We start from the raw sequence: 26,700 nt of genomic DNA, 5'->3' as shown, positions 1-26,700 counted from the left end.
GGTCTTATTTAAGAACAATTCTGGACCAAATGGGAAAGAAATCAATGACTGCTTGAAGAAAATAACACAGGGAAGAAGATGCAAGAATGAGGAAAAGAAAAGTGAGAGAGAGGTTTGAGGGTGTAAATATAGACAATGGAAAATAAAGTATGGAATTACAGAAGGGGACAATATGTAAATGCAGAATGTTCTGCTATTACTCATTAAAAATTCATACCAAGAGGGTAAGAATGACAAATGAACTTGCTGCAAAATAAATAAGCAAGTTGCTATACTATGGAATGAACGTAAGTGTAACTATACCACTACAGCCTTAAAGAAGAAAAGAAACACACACTAACAGACAATAGACAAGCTTAATAAAGAGAGAAACTACATTTTAAAAAGTGATTCAAAGAACACAAGAGAAAGCTAGAAGAGTGAGAGAAAAATCTGGTAGAGAGAAGGAAAAGAAAGGGGGAAATGTTAAAAGACAAAAACAGAGTTCAAAGAAGTCAAATGGAAGTCAAGAAAGTCTTCAACAAGATGTAGAAACAGAAGGAGCCCAAACCCATAGCGCAAAGCAATGTTTGCGAATGGAAAGTGGCTCCTTTGATCAGTAATAGTTACTCTTAAGTCGTAGCCTCTATTCCTCCAGAGTTCATCTTTAAGCCCTTCCAATCTAGAGTGGAGCTAGTGTATGGATAGAAACAAGAGATTTACAATGAACAGAGCAGTTCAGATGAGTAGTTCAAATTGTCTCATAAAATGTTCAACAGATTTATATAATGCCTCTTATATACATTTTCTAATGTATATAATGGAAATGGTGGTGAAGAACTAGTTGGTTTTACCAAAAAACCCAAACCAAACCAAAACAACAACAAAATACCCTCTCCCATTCCCTAGGTAACTTAAAAAATTAATAACAAAAATCATTCATAACATGAATTGAATAAAGAAACCCAAGTGTTGCTTTGTGGCACCTCAGTTTAGAACTATATATTTCAAACAGCTTTGGTGGAGAAATTTGGATGACGAAAACAGTTCAATCCCCTGACTCTGAGCGTTTATCAAGGTTCATAAATTGCCAACAGCAGTATAATAAATACTTTCCCATTTATATTACATTGGCTATTTGAACCAGATTTGGGGAGAATCACTTTCATATCAATGATAATAAGAATTTCTTTAGGGATCTTGAGTATGTGTGTGTGTATAAATCAATCAGTCAATCAATCTATACACCACTGAAGAAAACAAAAATTTAAAAATGTTTTTTATTATTTATGCAGGTAGCAAATAACTTTTTCTCTTGTACCATGAAACTAGTCCTCTTTATAATATGTACTTAATTTTATACAATTTCAAAATGAAAATTTTACTTAACTCACAATTTAATGGCATACACTTGAAACAATAAACTTGAGAAACAACTATTGTTCTTATACATATGGACTATAAAGAAGGTAACACAGATCTATCTCAAGTTTTATGGCTTCTTGTTTTTTTCTTCTGTTACCCTGGCTTTACTCAATGGGAAAAAAAGGAAAGCCTGGAAAGAAAAAAATAAAACAGATTTTGGCCTAACATTAAATTTGTCAGGGATTAGAAATAAAAGGTAAGGCATCTGATTACCTTCTACTTTATTCTATTGGATCATGTTATTTTACTTCAGTTAACATTTGACTTTACAGTATTGACAATTCCCCTTTCAACTGGAATCAAAACTAAAATAACATGTAGAAACAGCATATTATATTAAAATCAATGGAGAAAATAAAAAACATGAGGGACTGAATGAAAACATACGGTATTCATTTACTAATCAAGATTGTTTGAGACATCAAATAACTCATTTCAACATGTGTTTACATGTGTAATATAATTTTTGCTGAAGATCACATCATTCATTAGGAAATCTTAAAATATGAAACAGAAAAACAGAAGGGAGAGCACATAATAAATGTTAGGAACAAAAGTGAAAATGCCTTAAAAAAAGCTGAGGAAATTTTAACAAACAACAAGAATCTTTAGATACAGTTAGAGAAATCACTTACCTTATGCTTAGGTCATAACAAGAATAGCACAGTGTTTAAAGTCAGCTCTTCATTATGGGAGGTACAATTGAAAGCCATAGGTTATAATAACATGAATTGCTACACAGAAATGAAGACTTTTTCAGCCCAACATGAAAAGCTAACTCTTATGGGAGAACATTTCAACTTACGTTAAATGCAACATGAAGAACAATTGAGGGTGTTAAACATCAAAACACACCCAAACACATGAATCTCACACCAAAAAGAGAGAGATATCCCAATCTCTCAGGACACAGAAGATTTAATCTGTGACCATAATTCGTGACATATAAGGGAAGGCACATTGCTTTAACAGTGAAAGATGCATGCATAATGTATAACCATCCATTTACCTCCCCACCCTCCACCCAACTTGTACACACACAAGCCCACTAAGATACAGGGGAAAGAATGTAGTGCCAAGCTGTTATGAAGAAAGCAGGACACACGAAAGCATAGCAGTGGTCATGTGATTTGAGAGGTGTTCTTCCCTTAAACCATCCCATCACCATGCTTATTTCAAAGAAGCCAGGAAAAGATTCCCTTTCAATGCTGCAGTAGCTACGAGCCCCCAGCTTGAAGCTAGTGTGTGGAATTTTGATCACCGTTCCCTGCGATGTCAGGGGCTCTCCAGTGGAAGCCAGATGTACTGTAACACCAGTTAGTAGGGGTACAAATGTGTGAATAACAAACATCCTTTCCCTTCTGCATTTCACAGAAGTGAGGGAGGAGAGAAACAAAAAAATAAAACCCGTGTTAAGAATAGGTTCATAACAATATAAGAATGTATAAGTATTAAAATGGAAATTACATTTGATTGCAGGTTAACACAAATCAGGTTTCAAAAAATTGCCTATTTTGCTGCTCACCAGGCTAATTTGTATTCCTTTTTCTTGTAAATGGTATATAGTATGGCTCATATTGAAAAATTCTGAGCACTTGGTCAGATGGGGTCAAAGTGAAGAACAAAATAAGTCATATTTTTTGATGGACATTAGGAAAACTATCTTTCCATTTTAAACATGACTTTACTGGCCACTAACCACATTTTAAATTAGAAATTAAGTTTCTGTTTAGCTGCTTACTTACATAATCTGAGAAGTCCTCTGTTTTGGAAAGACACAATTTAAATTTTAATCTTTTTACATTGTTAAAAAAGCAAACAACAAAAAAGCTATTTAGAAACTGTTTCCTAAGTACTCTTCTCTATTATCAATACAAGGTATTTAACAAGGGCTATTCCTGTCAATAATAGGGTTATTTCAGCTCTTCAGAAAAAAACTCAATTTTGCTTTCATATTATTATCCATTTTATTCTTTTTGTGTGAGATGAGCTTTGATTCATGTGTACATCCCAATTTAGTTACCAGATGTCTAAACTGTTCAATGATCACGTACTCATTTTCTCTCTGTCCTTTTATTCTTAGCAGGCCAGAATATCTTGACTTTCCCTTTAATGTGGCTTTGGTATTTTAGGCTCTGGGCCCTCCCATAATCTCAGTTTTCTCACATGAAAAATAAAGATTGTGGCTCAAAGGAGATAATGCATTTATCAGTGATTTTAAGCTATAAAAATGAAAATAAATGTCAGTAGTTGTTATGATCAGTGGTGCCACTGACAGCTATAAAATAAATCTGTGATTACACACCCTCCTCATTATAATGTAGGCAAGCTCTCGTTTCTAACCCAAAGAGAGGGAGAAAATTCTATGTACAGTTATATGTTTCTCAGTAGGGATAGGCCAGAACATTTTGGAAATGTCATAGCCATATGTCCATATGCATGGTAGGCATGCAAGTCATATAATCTACAGCATGGAGCAAAGTCTCAACCAGCTCCTCTAGAAACTACCTTGTATTCTTGAGCTTTTAGATCTGAGACAAGCTGTTGCCTTTCTCTGGAACACACTGTTGCTTATTTTCTGATGCAGATACTACTTGTCCTTTAAGATTCAGCTTAGATTACCCCAGCCATTAAGAAAAAATTCCCAAGTTCCTCAATCAGAAATAATTTCTTCTTTCTCTAAACTCTTTTAGCAGTGTTGAGATATAATTTACCTACCATAAAACTCATTCATATTAAGTATAAAAGTATTAAAAGTTTGATGATTTTTAATAAAGTTATATGGCTGTGCAACCAACACTACAATCTAGGTTGAGATTTGCCTAGATTCTCAAGGCATCTTATTTGAACTTCTAATATAGGACTTATAGAAGTTTATAATATAGAATATGAGTTAATAGTTACTCATATTCCAATTACTGATATGAGTCCCCAAGTAGACCGCAGGTTCTTAGAGGAAAAGGATCATGACTTTATCTTCTTTCTATTTCCCACTACATTAAATACACTGCTTTGTACAGAGGAAATATTTGCTAAATCTGAATGCTTATTTTGTAGTAATTATTTTTCTTTTCAATCTTAGCAAACTAAAATTTATTTTTAATACTATAAGTATGATCATAGCCATTCCTGTACCTGTTTTATCAGCTTACAAAGAATTTTTACTTATTTGGGCCTGATAGTATTGACAGATAATATGAGAAGTATGTGGATTATAGTTAAGAGATATCTAGGTATCCTACAGAATGATCTCAAGAATTTCAAAATTAATATTATTTAAGGTTAATAACATAGTGACATTTGGAGTCCAGTAAAAGTTTTCTATACCAAGGGTTTCAGGTTAGGTTAAGAAGATTCCTTATTTCCTAAGAGAGCAGGATGTTTTATATCTTACATGGTCTGGTCACTATAATGACAGACATTATAGAAATTTTTGATGCATCATGGCTTATTTTGACTTTAGTTTTTCTACCTTATTAAATTTATTTAAGAGTAATGAGTCTCTGAAAGAATGAACTTCTTTGAGGATTATCTACTCATAAGATTAAGAGGAGAGAGAAAAAGGGACCCATTTACTCAGATTACTTGCCTCTTTAGCCTACCCTGAAACAGAAGCAAAAGTTTGATGTAAATAACATTAAGCCAATAACTCTACAATCTTAGACTCTTACATTCTATTTCTTTCTCTTCTTACTTCTTAAACACAAGTGGATAATTGTTCTAGAAAAGTTTTCTTCCATGGTTCCATTCATGCATCACTTTATTGGAATAAATTAGGATGCAAGTATTTGGCTCACTTGAGTGTAATAATAGCTCTTATGTGTTTAATTAGATTTATGATATCACAGCACATATTCAACTGAAGAACTCAAAGAGTTCTGGCTTATTTATGGCACGAAAGGCAGCATGATAAAGAGGATGTTCTTTGGAGTCCCATGGTATGATTTCCAGTACTGGATTTTCCTCTTCCTAGCTGTGCAACCTTGGATGTGACATTTAACATTTAGAGCTTTAATTTCCTTATCCATAATACGGGGAAAACTAAGTAGGATAGTGTAAGTGAAAGTGAAAACTATTGTAAGTAAAAATAAAATAGAAGTTGAAGCTGTTATTATCTTTATGAATATTTTAAGTCACATATATTTTATATAGGTAGAATCTGAGGCACGATAAGAAAAAAGAATTAGCTACAAATCATGCTAGGAATCAGTGACAAATAATAGACGAATTGCCAACTTCCAGACTAAAGCTACAGAAAAAGTCTGAGTAAAGGTGTGAGATTAGCTCTGCTAGGATTAATCTAATTCTCTGTTGTATGATTTTAGTACAGTTGTCTCCTCTCTATGGGTCTTGGTTTTCTTATCTGCAAAATATGGATGTTTCTAGGGGTTTTAACTCAGGTCAATGGGTCCCTTGAGAGAATCTTGTGGGTAAAAGGTCCATTCACTTGGACAGAGAAATGAAATTACAATCTTTATATTTAAAAATCTAATTAATATTTATCTTCTTTCATTATGAGCACAAGCAACAAATCACAGTAATATTAACAGAATCTCTTACTTCAATGGTTGTAAATATCTTTTTATGTTTATCATGATTTCAAATTATAGTAGTTATTAGACCTGCTCCTAGTTTGTTATTTAATACATTTAAAAATAGGCATTTATTATTATATCACAGTTTGTTTTAAGAGTTATTTTGATCATGATTTGAATTCGTTTTCTAATGCTATATATTTTATTTTATACACTTCAAAACATTTTAGCCTTTGACCAACTACCACATGGGTCCATGGCAGAAAAAAGGTTAAACGCCTCTGAGCCAGATAATTTCCAAGCCTCCTTTTATCTGCAGAATATTATAGCTATATGAAACCTTTCCCACCTCTATTTGCTGTCTTTTATCAAATCGTATATAAAAGGTGTCCATTTTTTTAGAAAATTATATAAAATTGGTCACCGAATTAAACAAATGCCCACTTAATAGACCAAAACAAGAAATAAAAAAGGAACATTGTTGCTTAAAAGTTATTAAATCCTCAGGGTTAAAAAAAATTCTGCTTCAGCTGTGCCTTTCCCATTAGTTCAGATGAACTAATCATTTAACAGTAATCACATTTAAAAACCTCTAATCAAAGGTAAACTTCCATACACGCACACATACACACATAAAAACAGACACACGTGTGTATGTATCCATAACCATTTATTCTTTGAATTTTCAGTCATTTATTGCTCACTGATAGAGAGTAGCAATGTTATTTTTTATTTTTATTTTTTTCCCCGAGATGGAGTCTTGCTCCGTCACCCAGGTTCCAGTGGAGTGGCATGATCTTGGCTCACTGCACCTCCGCTTCCCGGGTTCAAGCAACTCTCCTACCTCAGCCTCCTGAGTAGCTGGGACCACAGGTGTGCACCACCACACCTGGCTAATTTTTGTATTTTTAGTAGAGATGGGGTATAACCATGTTAGCTAGGCTGGTATTGAACTCCTGACCTCATGATCTACCTGCCTTGGCCTCCCAAAGTGCTGGGATTACAGGCTTGAGCCATAGGGTCCGGCCTGCTATTTTTTAAAATCTACATATAACATAAGAGTATGCTGGCAAACAGACAATACTTATAAGCAAAACAATTTTATAAATCTTTTCCAGGGGACCATTCTTAAATGTTTTCCCACTGTTATATAAATTTTCATTGTTAAATTCCACTGAGCTTTCCTAAGTTCTAGGTTAATGTGAAAAATACTTCCTTTTCAGTATTGACCCATTCTTAAGTTGGAAGTGTGTCAGGTTATATAGCTGGAGATGTTAATTATAATTACCACTGAAAAATCAAAGCTTGTTTATGCTTCTTTATAGGTAACTTGGTGAGTTCCTTACTTGTTCTTAAAGAAAATATTAAAATATGTAGAACACACTTTCTATTCTTTAGAACTGGTTATCACCATGACTCAAGAAAATATGAATTTAATCATCAATGTTAAATGTTCTTAATATATATCCTATATAAAGCTTTAATTCCAAGTTGAACCATTCTCAGTAACCTCTGGAAATTTTGCAAATCCCAGGCTGGTCTCCTCTTGGTAACAACAATAATTTTGGTTTGGTGCTTGTTCTGAAAATTTCAATGTTGATCATAAATATGAAGAAAAATTACTACCCAAATTATATAGTGTATTACAAAGCTAAATGAAGTATTTTTGGCTAAGAGGAATTTCAGATTATTCATTACTTCCCAAACTTAAGATGGATAACTGATTATTTTACAGAGTAATTACTCTTCATTCTAAAGGTTAGAAGGCCGGAATTATTGCTGGTTTTAGGTCATACAGCAAAGTAGTAATAGAACTTGGTTCTCTTGACTTCCAAACTTAAATATCTGTACACTATCAATCACTCTACCTTTCTAAGCTAACAATCACAATCATTGCATTCCTAATCACACCTTGCATTTTCATTGCCTCTTTGCTCTTGACTATTTCTCTTAGCGATGAGAACCACTGAGAATAGGGATTTGAATGTAGGAGTGACGGAGAATGGTATAACAAAAGGAACTTTGGGGAATAGCATTCTGGAAACAAACTGTCTAGATTTGAATTTTGGCTCTATCATTATTAGCTGTATAACACTGTATAAGTCATAACCTCACATATAAAATGAAGATAATAATAACATCTATCTCATAGAATATTTGCAAAGAAAATAAGAATACATGTAAAGTCCTTGCTTAGAGATACATGTAAAGTGCTTGCATAGAGAGTGTTTAGCTCAGAGTTAACAGTATATATTGTTAGCTATTACTATATTGTTCTTCCTACTATCATCCTTTTGTTTGGATGATATACTAGACCTGTAATAAGAAATGTTGATTTTTTCTTTGTTTTGCACTTGTGTGATTTGGACAGTTCTCAAAAGTAAGATCAAGTGAGATTAATTTAGGTGAGTATGTGAACAGGAAGTTTTCAGAAAATATTAATTATAAAAAATAGAGGCCAAGGAATAGATACAGTCAATAATATAAAAACTTGAATTATTGAGCATTTGTAATTATTATGCACTTTTTGGCACTTCTGGAAGAAAGTCACATTTGTTTTCATTAAGCATGAAGTTTGAAATGCTGAGCTTTTAATTAGATTTAATATTCTTAGTTTTCATTCTTAAATGCCGTGTCCTATCACCTATTTGTTCGGTAAAAAAACCCTAATATTTTACTCATTTCAATGTGGCTGTATTGTTTTCCTTTCTAAATCATATTTTAGTATTGATTGAAAAAGTTGACTTTATTTTTCTAAATGCTTAACTAGCATGCATAAGGCACATGAAAGATGTACAAATATATGTCTATACTGCATTAGTAAAGTGGCAACAGCTTAGAAAGTGTGTAGAAAAGTTTCTTCAAGAAATAGATAAGAACTAGGCATTCTGATGCCTAGTATTACAGCTATGTATGGCATACATTATATTGCTAATCAAGCCTCTCATGATCTAATCAAGTAATAGTTAACAAATACAGTTTAATAACATATAACTCATTTTCAGGATAAGCAATATAGGTAGGATTATTTCAGATGTATGTAAAGTTTTTTCTTAACATAAGCCCTACACCTGCAGGTCCAGAGACATGCACTAATTAGATCGGCTAAAGCTAGAGACTTGTGTATGTAGCGAATCCTCTTTTCCGCAGACAAAACATAGGAAGTTAGGCTAGCTAAATAACCTTGACTAAATTATTTCAAGTATTAGTTTACACATCTACAAAAATCAAGATAATACTATTCATTTATTGAATATGTGGAAAAAAGAAATGAACAACAACAACAACAATAATAAAGAATTTGTGTTGAGCTAAGCTCAGTTGCCCAGAGCCAATGCCAGGCTCTTATCTAGGTGCTGGAGGTAAAACATGAACAAAATTGACAAAGACTTTGCTATCTTGGAATTTACATTCTAATAGTAGTAGACAGATGATACGCACCTAAACTAATAAGTACATAAATAAGATAGTTTCAGAAAGCAGTTAGTGCTATAAAGAAAATAAAATACAGTAATGGAATAAAAGAATAAGTAGTGATAAGGTATAGCTATTTTAGACAGAGTAAGCAAGGAAGACTTCTCCAAGTAAGTATCATTTTAGTTAAGATTTGAGACAGCCAGATGAAGATCATGGGGAAGAACTTTCCAGGCTGAGGAAACAGCTAGAGGTGTGCAAAAGCTCAAATATTTTGTTGAGTTTCCACCTCATAGGATTATTGTGAGACTAAAATAAGCTAATGCATGTAGAGCATTTGTTACTATACCCAACATTGTATAAAGGACAAATACATGTTATTCTGATAATAATGAAAGTGACAATAATAATGGCTATAATGACTATGATACAGACTGAAATTACTCTCCTCAATCCCTCCTAGCCTGGAACTATTTGTAACCTCTTCCATATCAAAGAAGACTGTTGTAATTGGTCAGAAGGGCCAAAGATTGGTAATAAAAAGACACATAGGTGTTCAGACTTAGGGTTCCAGCAAAGTGGGATACAAAAGTACCTTTTGGGAAAAAATCTGCTATTTCATAAAAGTCAATGAAGGCATCTCTTAAAAGACAGAGTACAATTTTTGTTGTTTATTGACGTTTTACCATAAATAAATTTATGCATTAAAGCTGTGATATCATAATGTTATTGATCCACGATAGCTACTACAGTTGTTAGTATTCTCTTGACAGTTAGATTTGTGTCTATAAGTGTTGAGGGATTCTCAAAATTTATGGAAAGATGCATCACATGGAATATAATAACCATCAAACTAGAGAAAACTTAATTATAAAGATTTTTTTTTAGCAATCATTAACCTCCATGTCCAAAGTACATGAAGTTTCATTTGGGACAGAACAATGTTATTAAAAATGCCAGGAGGTGCTTTGGTTCAGTGTTAGTGATTTTTGTTTCATTTGCATTCCAGTTTGGTTCCTTTTGATTTCCTATATATTGCTAGTATAGATGTACACAGCGGTTTAGTTGGGATTAGCCAGAGTAGTTCTGAGACATCTTGCCTGTTTCTGATCAGTTTATTTTATTGTAATCTGAGCACAACAAACAGAAGTGATCAAAAATATATTATATAATCTGTGTATTTATATACACTACACACACATACACACTTATTTAGTGGGTCTGTGTATTCTATCTTCGTAGCACGTACTAAAAATCATTAAAGTTATACTACAAACCAGTAGGTTACTTAAAAATAAATATAAGCAGAAAGAGAGAAATAGGAGTACAAAGGATCCTGGGAAATACAGCATTATTCAAATGCCAGGCCAACATATGTCACATATGTGGAAAGAATGCAATCCTAATTTTCCTTTGTTTTTTTTTTTTTTTTGAGACAGGGTTTCACTCTATTGTCCAGGCTACCAGTGCAGTGGTGTCATCATAGCTCACTGCAGCCTCAACCTCCTGGACTCAAGTGATCCTCCCACCTCAGCCTCCCAAGTAGCTTGGTACCACAGGCATGTGACATCACCCCCAGATAATTTTTTTTTTTTGTAGAGGAGGGGTCTCCCTATGTTGTCCAGGCTGGTCTCAAACTCTTGGGCTCAAGTGATCCTCCTGCCTTGGCCCACCAAAGTGTTGTGATTAAGGCATAAGCCACTGTGCCAGGCCCTTAATATTCTATCTGTTTTGTTCTTATATGAGAATTCCATGCAAAGGAAATTTGAACTTTGTCACAGTTGTTCAGTTTCCTAAAAATATATCAAAAGATCTGAATAAATCATAGTAAAACATTAAAATTTGCTAAATCTAAATGGTTACCAGATGGGTGTTTGTTATATTACCTGTTGTTTACTATATACAATATTTGAAACATTTCATTAAATAATGGGAACTACAAAAAAAAAAAAAAAACAACAAATTTTCCAAAGGACATTTACATTAGGCTTTCAACACCCCAAAACACTGTAGCCTGGATTTCTCAAATTTAGAATTTGACATCATCTAAATACCCGTTTGCACTCTTTATCCTAAGAACAAACAATGCCAATGTTTTCAACCCATATATATTTTTCATTATTTTTTTTCCTTCATAAATATTTATTGAACTGAGAATGCTATTAAATTCTAACCACTGTCCTAGGCAGTTTCACCACTGACCAATTTGCTTCCTTCCTGGGGTTGCTTCAGGTGGCTTTGTTGTGCCTTGCATTGCTCAGTTATCACATGGGCAATATAACTGTATCAAACTCTGCAGAAATTCATCCATCAGAGCTTTCCGACTCTTACATTCCCACATGTTTTAAAAAATTCCTACTTGGAAAAATTTTTAAAACTTTTCCATGTAGGACATTTTTAAATGGTAATTCTTTGTTTTACATATGTTTCTTTATTCTTTTTCTTTCTTTCTTTCTTTTTTGAGAGTCTCGCTCTGTCGCCCAGGCTGGAGTGCAGTGGCGCGTTCTCGGCTCACTGCAAGCTCCGCCTCCCAGGTTCACGCCATTCTTCTGCCTCAGCCTCCCGGGTAGCTGGGACTACAGGCGTCCGTCATCATGCCCGGCTAATTTTTTGTATTTTTTTTTTAGTAGAGACGGGGTTTCACCGTCTCAGCCAGGATGGTCTCGATCTCCTGACCTCGTGATCTGCCCGCCTCGGCCTCCCAAAGTGCTGGGATTACAGTAGTGAGCCAGCGCGCCCGGCCTATTCTTAACTTACTCTATATTATCTGTGGAACTCCCTACTTTCTCTTCTCTTTTCTTCAATTCACCATCCTTATTATTTCTTTCTGATAAAAGTTAATAGCAGTTAACATGGGAGGAGCTCAAGGGTAATTTTAATTTTATCTTTGCTTATCTATATTCTTTACTGAATGTATGAAAAACAATACAAAAGTTATCTAAAAGAAAAACACGGCTGGGTGTGGTGGCTCAGGCCTGTAATCCCAGCACTTCGGGAGGCCGAGGCCAGCACTTCGGGAGGCCGAGGCAGGCAAGTCACCTGAGGTCAGGAGTTCAAGACCAGGCTGGCCAACATGGTGAAACCCCATCTCTACTAAAAATACAAAAATCAGTGAGGCGCAGTTGTGTGCGCCTATAATCTCAGCTACTTGGGAGGCTGAGGCAGGAGAATTGCTTGAACCTGGGAGGTGGAGGTTGCAGTGAGCTGAGATCACACCACTGCACTCCAACCTGGGCATCTAAAAAAACAAAAACAAAAACGAAACAAACAAAAACCCCCAGAAACTCTTATTGAAAATGTCATTTGATTAAAAAATTGTAGAATTCAAACCTTTTAGTATAATATAGACCATTTTACTATTTGTTCAAACCAGTTTTATTCAATTGTTTATAGATTTATTTTGAGCCATCAATGCATTGTTCCTCAGTCCTTCCCCTGCATACACATCTACAATAAGACATTTGGGATCAGTTTACGGTCTATCATAGAACAGCTGTGAAGCTAACTAGATTCACAAGTCTGTAACCCTAGACCCATTAACGTTATGTTTTAACTCAAGCTGAAAAAGGCATATTCTGTTTATAAATAGTCTTTTGACAGGGTCATTATATGATGCACAGAATTTTTACAGTTAGAAATATTGTATCTAATTTATTTATGTTAGTTTCACCCACGTTACCTCTCCTATATTCCTGTGAGCTACTTGCCTAGCATTTAGGCTCAGTGTACCAGAACATAAAAGCAGCTATGCTACGCCCATTTTGTTCCTTTGAAGCACACTGAAACACAGTAATTAATAACAATTATTAAGGTTCATACTCTTTCTCAGTGGCTGAAATGGGTTATTATTCATTGAAAAAGGAAAGGAAATGAAATAGCTACAAATGAAGAGACAGGTGATTTCTAACAAAAAAGACAAACACACAAGGAAAGAGAAAAGAAGCACAAGAAAAAATAAAGTGTAGGAAACTGCAGTGAGAAAGTGCGTTAATGTAAATGAGGTAATAAGTAATGGGACAGGGATTCTTAGATTATTCTTCTCTTCGCATTTTTTTCTCTTCACATTTTTTACTTCAACCTTCAAAACATAAAGCAGACTGTAAAAGCACAAACATAACCCCTGATCTGGAATTGTCTTTTAAGTTAATAGGCAGTAATCAAAAGGCATAGCTTATAAAATTTAAAAAGGGCTGGGTGCAGTAGCTAACACCTGTAATCCCAGCACTTTGGGAGGCTGAGGTGAGAGGATTGCTTAAGCCCAAAAACCCTGTCTCTACTAAAAACACAAAAATTAGCTGGGCATAGGGGCATGCACTTGTAGTCCCAGCTACCTGGGAAGCTGAGGTGGGAGGATTGTTTGAGCCCAGAAGGCGGAGGTTGCAGTGAGCCAAGACTGTGCCACTGTACTCCAGGCTGGGTGACAGAAAGAAACCCTGTCTTAAATAAATAAACAAATAAATAAAGATGTGTAAGAGAAAAGGCAGGTATTTTGACCCACATCATGACTAATCTTTTTTTTTTTTTTTTTTTTTTTGAGACTGTGTCTCACTCTGTTGCCCAGGCTGGAGTGCAGTGGAGTGATCCTGGTTCACTGCAACCTCTGCCTCCCGCATTCAAGCAATTCTCTTGCCTCAGCCTCCTGAGTAGGCTAATTTTTGTGTGTGTATTTTTAGTAGAGGTGGGGTTTCACCATGTTGGTCAGGCTGGTCTTGAACTCCTGACCTCGTGATCTACCCACCTCGGCCTCCCAAAATGCTGGTATTACAGGTATGAGCCACCATGCCTGGTCGACTAATCTTAAGAGCAGTTGCAAGTATATCCTCCTTGCAGGTGGGATGTTTAAAAGGAAGCCAAAGTGATTTCAGACACAGCTTTTAAAGCAAATGACATAGTATGACTCCCTCTAGCACATACATAGTATGACTGCCTTTACTACCTCCTTTGTTCTATAAACTGCTGCTTATGCTCTGCAACTACTTAAAATGGGAAAGTTAGAACAAGTGACCTATCCTTTAAATGCTGAAGTAAAAAAGGAATGAAAAACGATGTCTAGTTTCCTTCCTCCCTTTTTAATTTTCTCCATCCCTCCCTTCTCTCTCTTCCATCACCCCTCCCTCTTTTTTATTCATCATTAATTTGCAGCTAACAGGACATATGACTATAAAGCAAAGTCCAGGTAGATAACTCTAGCTGGGGAACATTTCAGATCAGAAATAGAGATCAGTTATGTCTGAAAGTTAGATAACTGCAAGTGAAAGCAGTGCATGACATAGGTTGACTGAAAGAATGGTACTTAACATGCACAAGAGCACTTTAGAAATGCTACTGTCACTGACCTGTAATAGTAAGAATGGCTAATGACAGAGACCTTTGCCATATGGTAGCAGTTGAAGTTGAATGAATAACATTTTGATTTTCCCTTTGAACTCTTGAACTGTGCTGCATGGCTCTAAAACTAATACATTGGTGAAGTTATAGATAAACTTGGTATGTGGAAAGGGAAATGAACTAAAGGATGTCATTTAGATGATCCAGAGCTGCTGGTCACGCAACATTTTTTGTTTATTTATATTTCATCAGCCCACCTATCAAAGGTTGGAGGAACTGACAGTTGTCTGGTTCAATTACTGTATTTATGTTAATAAATTAAGCAAAATTTAGTAACTCATAGCCCAGAAACATGATTTAGAAAAATAAATGCCAAATTTTGGGACCATTTATTTACTTCCTATATTTTCAAGGTGAAACGGTAATGTAAAAGGAAAAAAAGATTTATTTTCACTTGGAAAAATAACATCTGGTTTATTTTCTACCAAGTAAAAATTGTATACATTAAAGTAAGATGAATGCTTAATGGAATTAATGAAGGATGCTGATTGTTTAAACATCAAACCAGTGTTCCTAATAAACTTAAAATACTGGAGGCAATTATAAAGTTTATTAAAAACAGTTTGGAATTGTCATGGATACGAGGGAGTTAAGTCATTTTTGATATATTTTATGCTGGATGATTAGGCTGTGAAATTGTATAGTAAGACAATTAAAATCAGTCTTAATTTGACCCAAAATATTTCAGACTCTGAGCCAAATGTTCGAGACAGCACACACATGAAGACTGACTCAACATTTCCTCATATAATCTCTTTCAGGTCTCACTGGCAACCTTTTTTCTCTTTCCTACTCTTCCACCCAAGTGCATTCTTTGAAGGGACTCCTAACCTCCACAATTGATGATTATTAGTGATTAATTTAGCAGCATCTGACTGAAGACCATTTTTACCTCAGTTCACACTTTCATTTCTAGGGATTTCCCTTCTTTGTCAAGCATTACACAGAAGTTCACCATTAATCTAAAGCTTCAATATTAAATCCAAAGGGGCTAGATTGCTATGGAATTTTTTCTTCAGTGCAGACGCACACAGCAGCCTTTTCAGAGTCATGCATTAGTTCATGCCACGCTTCTCAACAAGAACATTTAAGCATGGTAGCCCAAACAGAATTAGATTTAATTGCTGTTTGTTGGTATAGCAGCAAGTTGCCAAAGAGAAAAAATAGCAGCAAGCTGGGTTTTCATGACTCCAGGCAATACTGGGTGCAGAATGGTATGAACAAAATTTCAAAAATAGACCCTCTTTTTCGTATCCTGAGGCAGATAGAAATAGGACAAGGAAAATTGCTAATATAATTGAAAACTATGGCTATAAAAAGACCACATGAATCTGAATTCCATTCAGGGTTTCATGAAACATTAATCCAAAAATATGTTTAAAGTCTTTCTGAATTCACCTTTGTTCTGTAAGTTGCTGCTTATGCTCTGCAACTGTAAAATGGGAAAGTTAGAACAGGTGACCTATTGTTTAAATACTGATGTCGAAAAAGAAATGAAAAACTACGGTAGTTTCCTTCCTTCCTTTTTTATTTTCTCCTTTCTTCCCTTCTCTTTTTTCCACTGCCCCTTTTTTATTCTTCTTTTCCTCTTAAAATACAAAACACTTGAGTACCAATATACCTACTTTTTCTCCCTTGTCAATTCCAAGGGAGAAATATAATACATATATTATATATATAATATTAGTCTTTCTAGATAAAATCCATATCCAACTGTTTTATTGTAAAATAAAATTATTTTATATAATAACCCTTACTTTGTTTTGTAATTATTTGCTTTCTCTAGTAATAAAAGTCACATGGAAATTAAGTCAAATTCACTTTAAAAGGTAGATTTGAAAGTGATGCAAGCACATATATTAAAAGGGTATAGGTGACTTCAACTTATCAACCAATGCATTGACACTTATTCATGGACATAAAATAAGTCATCGAAAAATGAAACATGAGTCTGTGTTCCCAAGATATTTAAGTTAAAAAGAAGCAAGTCAGTATGATAAATCAGGCATACTTATAAAACACTCTGACATCATATACATGTGACTATACAAGTTGAATTTTTCAAAGCTAATGGAAAGGATATCACCATATATTCTCCATTTCCATTTCTAATTTAGCCTATTTCTGATGATGGAATACATTGTAGAAAAAGCCCTCAAGTTCTCTATAAATCTTAGCTGTATAATTCTCGTTAAAAATGAGAATAAAAATGTAAATCCTTTCACAGGGAGGTGCTGCCTGAAGGTGAAAGAATACTATTAAAAAACCTTAAATAAATATAATAGATTTAGGATTTAAGACTGTAAATATTGTGGATGAATCTACTTTGGAGAATGACAGCTGCAACTGTAAAGGGTAGCAAGCACTTATTCATATAATTAAATGGCTAAAAATGCATGGGAAATGCTATCACGATGTTTAAAATGGATTCCATAAGACTCAAAATATGCCCTTAAATTCAACTTAGTGAATGAAAAACAAAAACAAAAACAAAAAAGACCAAATTCCCTTTCACAAACTACTTTTGCTGTGCATATGCTAATCATTCTGTCCTATAATGCTTCCTGAGCTCCTCTTTCTTTCAGGGTCTCCTATATCACCCAAATATATTAGGTAACTCAATAAAGCTGATTAAAGGATTTAAAGGATGAAAATTTGCATTCTCTTCCAGTAAGTCATATTTATAAAGAGTAATGTCATGCCTTGCCTTTATCTCTCCTTTCCAAGATGTCTGAACTTGGCAAATTAATTAAATAAGCCTTACTACCGACCTGACACCATCTCTGATAGATAAAAATGTGGCCTAAAGAAATAGGTACTATGGCATTTTAAAGTTATGTAATAAGACTCCAAAAACTCAACTCTATTCTAGGAAAATCTGCCTTTACCAAATTCTTTTTTTGTGACTTAACAATAATTTGGTGAAATTTAAAATAACTCCCTCATGACTATTCTGTGAACACGGGACTCAAGAATGGTGATTTTCCTACAGACTTTTTTGACCCGATTAGTAAAGACGTTTAGTTTTCAAAGCCAAAGACATTTCCTCTAGTCATATTTTAGAACATAGCCTGAATTCATAGATTATGATTTTTAAAAAATGGACAATATTTCAATTTGTAAAATCACTAAGGCCCCATATTTAATTTCTGCAACATTCTCTATATGCTTAATATGGCAATATCTACTCTGTAGCATGTATAGATGTTAAATAAATGCTTGCTGACTTATTATGACCTACTGGTAGTTTCAGCAAAACTGAAAGTATAAACAACCAAGGAAAAATAACAAAACAAGATCAATTACAAGTTTTACATTCACACAGCACATTCAAACCATTATGGTCTTTTAAGCTCAGAGTATGTTTTCTATACACATTTGGCTCTCTGACTGAATTTTCATGTAAAAAATAAAATGCACACAGGATAACAAGATATAATCCCTTTCATATTGTACCTGAAAAATTCTGTTTTTACATTCATGATGAATTAGCTTTGTCATGACTCCCTTCCAGTTTCTGAAATTTCATCAGAATATCCCTTCCGAGGAACATAAAGGTATAGTTTATTCAAATTTTAGAGATGGGTAAACTGGGGCAAAGAGAAATGCAATTACAGCTCACCACGTCTGATTAAATCAGACACAGACCTGGCAGTAGAAATCATTACTTCTTTTAACTCACAGTCAGTCATACATCTGTTTAACTTTGCTCTGTTGACTCAAAGATCTATATCTTGTTTACAAGATATGAAGGATACAGAGGGTATTTAATAAGTAGCACTTAATAAATGATTAAAGAATCATTCAGAAAAATCATCATTTACTAGGAAGAGGCAGCAAGAAGTAATCTAGGACTAATAATATCACACTACAGAAAATTTACTGAAATTTAATGATACTGGCATAAATCTTTAATATAAACATTTAATTCATATACTCCTTCAACAAACATTGACTGATGATGCTGTGGGGAAGTCCTTGTCCCAATTTCTATAGTTTCCTCCTCCCTTTACCTTCCACTATAATGAGTACTGTAAGGAAGACTGAGCTGTCAAAGGAAGAAAACAGGATGTAGATCCCATTGCCACTCAGAATTTGTCAGGTAAAATGCCTTGAAGTAGGCTGGATTCTGTTAGAAGTTAAAGTTCATTTTCCTAAGAAATAATGTTATAACTAGTAGATACATTCCTACATTAATTCATATATGTCAATTTAAATCTCAATTCAGTTACTAATAGTATAATACCAGCTAATTAAGAGTTATATGAACACTAGTCTAGAAATCTAGTCACTATTTATAAAGTTACTTTTTGTGAGGAAGTGCTTTGCCCACTTACAAACTGGTGATTGCTTGTAGCATATGACATATAATAGAATACAAGGACAATATAATACTGATAATAAAAAACCACTATTCCTACTAGTCATCTTTGGGGTGTGTTTATGTGCATAACTAATCCAGACACTAAATGGGAAAGTGATTTTGGAGAAAAAGACAATTGAAAAACTGGAGAAGATAGTCACCTGGCAGAACGAAAAGAAAGACATTAAATGTTCACGTATTTCATATTCTATATGCTTTACAATGACTAGGAAAAAGAAGCAAGGCAGGAATGGTACAAGTGCTGATGTCAGGTTAAGTTGATAGTGGAGCTAATACTTGTTTCAATCAGGTTGTGGCTAATCACTAGATGTAAAACGTATTTTACTCTGTGACAAACATAGCAGATAATATATCTGAAAGAGTTGAAACAAAAAATAACTTTACCTTTAATATAACGATAAATATTGATAATAATATAGTCAATATTTATTGAGTACTTACACATATCAGGCACTGCACCAAGTACTATTAAGCTGTTAAATCCTTAAGATACCCCAAAAGGTGGTATCATTCCTATTTTACGGGAATATGAGGTGTAGAGAAGTTAACATGCTTAAGGTCACAAAGTTAATAAGGGACAGGGTTGGGTTTCAAATCCAGGGTTAGGATTCAAATCTAGCCCCAGACTTTAAACAGTATGTTAAATTGATCTTCAGTAAGTCTACTTCAACAGTACAAGAAAGCCAACAAAATATTAATAACTGCCAAGCATGAACATTTTTAGAATATGGTGAGAAGCTGATTAAACCTGATTCTTTCAGAAAAATAAAGAGGTTATTTAAAAAAAAGTACGTCTCATGATCTCAAGCCCTAAAACCATATGGTAAGCACAGGCTATTTAGAGACTCTAGGTATCCAAAAAAAAAAAAAAGGGGTAAGAAAGAAAAGAAAAGGCAACATGAAGAATTTCCAAACATTAAATTTCAAGTGGGTCTTTAAATAACAAATGACTTCAAAATGTACTGAGCTACTTAAAAGACAGGATTACTATATCTTTCTCAATTCTGGGAGAGAATTAAGCCTTAATGCATTTATATTCATTGTGTGTAATGAATAAACTTCCGTTTTTTGAATATAGAATGGCAACCTCTTTACAGGATCTTAAGACAACAGCTACACATATTACTTCCTGTGTTCTATAGCTTAGCTGAAGAACACTGGTTGAGAAGGAAATGCTTTGAAAAAGAAAAATGGTGACCGGGGAAAATTGATAATTCTACTTGCTGAAGTCAAGGCTATACATTTCTTTTTTTTTTTTTTTCCAAGTTTATTTATTTATTTATTTATTTATTTATTATTATTATTATTATACTTTAAGTTCTAGGGTACATGTGCATAATGTGCAGGTTTGTTACATATGTATACTTGTACCATGTTGCTGTGCTGCACCCATCAACTCGTCAGCACCCATCAACTCGTCATTTACATCAGGTATAACTCCCAATGCAATCCCTCCCCCATCCCCCTAAGGCTATACATTTCACCCAAATGCATGTTTGGGAGTAAAACCCGAAGGAGCAAAAGAAAATTTACCTTGTTGCTGGTCTAAAAGATACTTATCTGAGTCTTTAAAAATTACACTAGGATTGGTGGTAAACCAAATCTGTGTAAATCCATGGAGATGAACCACAGCAATATATGACCATGAGCTGCTTCACATTTCTTAAACCTCTGTAATGTATGGAAAGCTGCCAGTTTCATTTTTTTTTTTTTTGCCAAAGCCAGGATGTTAAAGTAGATGTGGCTACAAAGCTCATTTATGTATCAGAAGTAAGGATTAGGAGACAATTCAAAAGCAGAAATAACAAATATGACAACATTTAATGACACACTAAATGTCAAAGATGAAAAACAAGAAAGAGTAAAAGATAACTAGAAGATTTCTATGCAGGGACACTTTAAGAACATTACCATTGACAGAAGTATTAAGAAAGCAGAGCTGGACATATTGAGTTTGAGATCACAAAAAGACATTCAAACAGCAGCTGGAACTGTAAGTATAAATACAGGTGAGCTATGTCATTTTCATGCTATCCCATTATAATATGACATTATAACATATATTATAATGTGCCATCATTTATTTGGGCTCTAACTAGCTATATCTCTAATTAATCTATTTCATTTGTAAATTCTCTAGAACATAGGAAAGAAAATTTAGAACATTATGATGATAACCTAATCTGTATATATATAAAGCTGGACTTCACTTAAGTACTTTATGGACTCTCTTCATTCCTACTTCCATGAAGGAGAGGATATACATATTTCCTTTCTCTCTCAAAGATATATATAGTTTATATATTAGTTTTAAAGCAGCTCAAGAACTTTCTAAACTTGTTACACATCCATTAATATTCCCTCATCTTAAACTTTAAATTTTTCTTGCCCTGTTTTCACTGATGACCTCTTTTATATTGTAAATGATAATTATATGAGGCAATATACAAGGATAAGCAGAAATTCGCTAGTGCCAACTACAATAGTGTGTTTTAAAAATATTTTTATTATGGAAATTTAAAAACATATGCCCAACTAGACAGAATTCTTCTCAATTCTTTTTAAAGAATGCTTTAATTAGATGGATTTATCAGATATCCCTGTCAAAGAGAAAGTCATGTGTTTTCCCATTATCTCTATGGCTTAGCTACTAATTTGTATGTCAGAGAGACAGATATATACTAATTTTATTTTTAACAACACAATTTATATACTCTAGCTCATTTCTACAAATTTGAAAGTGAGGTAGGAATCAATACATTTTAATAGCAGCAGTTGTAATGTTTTCAAAAGACAAAATTCTAAGATTTCTTCACACTATCTCCAGTTTTCTAACTATAGTATACAAATGGCATAAAAATAATACATGTGAATGAAAGGGTGGAACACTGTAGATAAATATATTGAAATAAGTAATAAACCATTATTAAAGATTTTCTAAATGAGATTTTATATAGTAGAACATCTTAGGTGGTTATCTCACCGTATAGAATCTCTATTTTTTGGCTACAGTTTCTTCCTTTTTAAACAGTATGTAGTTCTGGGGTGTTTAAAAAATGTTCCTATTTTTTCTTTTGAAGTAGAAAATAGTATGGTGTTTAAAGTCCATTTACCTTTCTTCTCTTCCTTTTTCCCGCTGTGCCTTCCTTTCTTGAATATGTAGACCTACTCACTGCAATTCAACTGAAACTTCTGTTTGCAAAAGCTCCAAAACTGTTAGGCAGTCCAAGTTTGTTCAGATCAGAATTGGTGTCCTAAGAGTATCTAAGAGTTCAAAGGACAACTATTTTGCATGTTACAACTTTAAAACCATCTTTCCTTTAGGTAGCTGGAAGTTCTTAAGCATTAAATAAAAACACAATTTTCAGTCCCTGTGTACTCAACAGGAAATAAACTATTTAGCTTCTAAATGTCAAATTATCTAAATCAACCTTGCTACTGGGAAATCTAAGACATTAAAGATAAGGCTCTAAAGGGTTTAATTTGGACCAGTAAAAGCATGACAACTTGGATGTTTATTAATTTTCTTTGGTTTAGATACTGTGTTATAAATTATAATAAATTCATATCTAGTATATATTTCAGCTTCTCAAGTAAGTCAGAAGGAATTCAATTTCTATCAGAAGAAAGTATTAATTCTGGCTTTGGTTTATACTAAGGGAATTCTGAAGCAATCTTTTCAAAGGATTTGAAAAAGGAGTTCTGCTAGAACACTGCTGGAACAAAGTTGAAAATCAGTTAGAAACGTGAAAGATGAGTTCTTTTTTTCCACTTTGCTTGAAGGGATGAAAGACTGTACAATATGAGACACTAACCTCACTACATTAACAATATTTTATGTATTCTAAATGTAAAGCCAACTCCAAAGGCCAAGAAATAGCTGGCAGATTATGATTATATTTAAATAAGGCATAGTAGGTAGCTCAATATTTATCAAATGACTAAATAAGAGAAAAATAACAATAAATTACATAACAATAAATTATATTACCATAAATGTTAGATGTCTTTCTAACATTTCTTTGAATTAAAGTTTTGTGTCTTATAGGTGCATCTTCTCATAGTATATACCCCAAACTATGTAACCAACCTGAACAAAGTAAATGGATGAAGTGAAAATACACACTACTAACGTTTTGTATTAATTAAAGTTCTGTATTTTGTAGGTGCATCTTCTCATAATATATACCCCAAACTATATAAACAACCTGAACAAAGTAAATGGATGAAGTGAAAATACAAGACTACTACATGCTAGTCACAGAGCTAATGACTTTTAACAACTTCTTAACAGGAGAAAGCATGGTATTTAAGAAAAGACAATTTTCTACCACTCACTTGCTAGCTTTATGATCAGCCTCTTTGTGTCTCAATTTCCTCATCTTTAAAATGAGGATGACATTAATATCTACCCAAAACAAGGCTGTTACGAAGATTAATTGAAAATGAGATCTCAAAAACAAAGCTTATCACAAGTAAAATAATTATATATACATATTATATATATACACACACACACACTTTTTTTTTTTTTTTACAAAGGGACCATAACTACATGGAGAAATGTTTGCTAAATAGTATCAGTCAGCTGAGGTTATAAATCTTGTTCCTATACAACTCATGGATAGGTTCATTTTTGAGCAAGGCTTATTTTTTTCATTTAATGAATGACACAGAAAATAGTGATATGCAATTGGTAAACCAACGTGCTACATTAGGGATTGGAGATTTTATTTCTTCAATAGTGAAGGTAAATGAAGATGATGATGTAAATGTAAGGGAAAGAAGAGATCGAGCCATGGAAGGTTTGGCTACCTCCATAGTGATGCTATAAAATAAATACTGTACTTTGTACCAATGATCCTGTCAAGAGGTTTCCAAATGAAAAATCAAAAACTAAGAAGAATATTCCTTGAAATTTTAATTATTAAGGTTTACAGTCTAAAATTCTGTGAAATATTTACCAATTTAAAACTAAAAAGAAATAATTATTTCTAGAAAGAGGATTATCATGAATATTAGATTGCTTAAGGAGTTCTTCATTTTATTGGTCTTTATAGCATCATAAATTAAACATAAACAGCACCTATGGAGACCACAGAGATGTGGCATTGAGTGAAAGAGAGAAACCCTACCACAAATGACAGAAAGAGAAACATACTTCATGACAAATAAAGAAAGCCCATGTGTCACAATGAAAAAAACAAACCTAGATGAAGCCAGAGTTAAGAGCTGAGTGCCATGGTGCCAATGCCACAGCATACATAATCCCCCCAAGAAGCCAGTTCCACATTCCAACGTGAGAGCCCTCCTGCACACATGCTGTCATAGAGAAAGTAATACCCTGATGGATGCTGTAGGCTGTGATTGGAGATGATGCCAATGGTAGACTTCTTACACACTCTCATGGGAAATGGAGAATTGCCTGGATGAAGTGGCAAAAAGAAATGGGTTATATATTTTTTACACTAGCACTCATAATCTTTGGGAATTAAGAAAAGACCTATAGAAAATGTGGTGATGAGATGATACCAACCTTCTCTTTCAAATGTCTTTGTTGATACTACAAATAGCTCATTTGGCTTTCTTTTCTTTGCTTCTCCTTAGTGATATGTTTCAAGAAGTTAACTCCCCAGGAAATCAGTTTTAAGAGAAAAAAATCTCACAGTTACAACTTGCAAAGTTAATTGAAGAAGATAGCTGCAATTCTATTGTTGAATTCTAAATTCAACTTTGTGAGGCTATGGGTTTGTCATGCCATTTCTTTCAAAGTTTTTTCCTTAAAATTTGAGATCTGCAGATGGTATTCTGCCTCTGGTTCTGCATATACTACCTGGTATTTTAAATAGTCCTATCTTTCAAGGGTTTCCTTTGGGATGACATTCTGAGATAATATTTTTATAATCAGAATTAAGCTGATAATACTGGTCTTAATATGGTAGCTATAGTGGCCTGTACAAACTAAATACATGTGGAAATTATGTTATAAAGAAAAGAATGAAGGCCTTAAAATTCATAAAGTCCTTTTTTTTTTTTTTCAGATGAAAATCTATCGCCCAGGCTGCAGTGCAATTGCATGATCTTCGCTCACTGCAACCTCCACCTCCTGGGTTCAAGTGATTCTCTTGCCTTAGCCTCCCGAGTAGCTGGGATTACAGGTGTGTGCCACCACGCCTGGCTAATTTTTTGTATTTTTAGTAGAGGTGGGGTTTCACCATGTTGGCCAGGCTGGTCTCAAACTCCTGACCTCAAGCTATCCACCCATCTCGGCCTCACAAAGTGCTGGGATTACAGGTGTGAGCCACTGCACCTGGCCTGAAGTTCTTTTATTTACCTGTCATATTTTGAGGTACATATACTCTTTCTTCTTAGCTACTCAAACAGTGCCCCTGCTTTGAAAGGAGACTTAATGGATATTCAAAGTCTGTTAACAATATTTCAATAAATCTGCTTTTCGGAAACAAGAAAACCCATTTATTCTATAGGTTAACACAATACGAATAAAAATTTAAACCTCCTAAAAGACAAGGAACATAGGACAAATATGTCATGTAAAATATTTTACTAAAAGAACATGAATCTCTTTACTGTTAATCTCTTCTAGATTACAAGAATCTTAGGAAAATATAAGTAGCAAAAAATTATTAAAGTAACCTGATGAGATTTAAAAAAAAGGAGTAAATCTTTTATTTTATATAAACAGATGCATATTTATTTTCTATTTAATAATCAACTTTGGATGTTTTCCTATGTCTGTGGTTAATGAGACACAATAATCAGTAATTGAATACAAATCTTCAGCTATCAGACACAGACATATATAGATATACAAACTGGAATCTCGCCTTTAGCCAATATGAGTTTAATACTAAGTTACCTAATTCAAAAGAGTCATTATGGAATTAAGGTAGTCAGAGCAATCAAGTTGGCTCTCTGGGCTTTAGCTATTTCAATGTGATGTAGTGACTGCCAAAAAAAGTTATTCAGACAACAGTGCATCATTCATAAAAATATAGAAATTTCCCCCTAAAACAGGTGAATTTTCCCCCTTTGGTATCCTCATCCCTTTCAGGCAAGTGCAAAGTGCAAGGCAAAATAAATTAAGGCAAAAGGAAAATAAAATGAGAAAAATGGTGAGGGCGAGCATGTTATTGACCATGTAAGAAAACACGTGCAAAATATACCTCAGATACACTATAGGTAGATGAGCACGAGGGAAGCCGAGCCTGGTTTTGCAGTGGGGAAAAGAAAACACTGTTAAAGAGGAAAGGATAGCATAGTAAGGGTCACAGAGGGTTTAGATGGCTCCATCACCAACACACTTGGCCAGATAATAAAACAGCTATATAAGCAGACACTTGAGTTTGAAATCATGTCAAGACTCAAGTTATTTGAAGAAAAACTTTGTGACAAAAAATACCTTGCTAAAAAAAATCCATGATGGAGATGACACCCTCTGCTCAGAATCTGGTATAATCTTGTTGAGAAGATCCTCATTTAAGAGAGAAAGCAGAACGCTGGACAATTTTTCTTATGGTACTGCACTGATCTTCACTAGCTTAACACTAGCGAACT

The 26,700-nt window shown here is 33.9% G+C and overlaps 1 protein-coding gene across 7 annotated transcripts in view; it reads right to left on the bottom strand.

The window, feature by feature from the left end:
* The window catches only part of GPHN (gephyrin), a 719,765-nt gene that overhangs the window by 169,583 nt on the left and 523,482 nt on the right, over positions 1–26,700 (bottom strand). For 2 of the 7 annotated variants that reach the window (XM_025392024.1, XM_025392026.1), the window contains one exon: positions 26,310–26,351. The exons of the other annotated variants lie outside the window; for them this stretch is intronic. In XM_025392024.1, coding sequence (XP_025247809.1) covers positions 26,310–26,351 — 42 coding nt within the window. The remainder of the gene's footprint in view (positions 1–26,309; positions 26,352–26,700) is intronic. 7 annotated transcript variants of the gene reach the window in all.

This window comes from Theropithecus gelada, chromosome 7b, assembly GCF_003255815.1.
Source record: "Theropithecus gelada isolate Dixy chromosome 7b, Tgel_1.0, whole genome shotgun sequence".
Classification (NCBI taxonomy): domain Eukaryota; kingdom Metazoa; phylum Chordata; class Mammalia; order Primates; family Cercopithecidae; genus Theropithecus; species Theropithecus gelada.
This window is presented reverse-complemented; position numbering and strand designations above follow the sequence as displayed.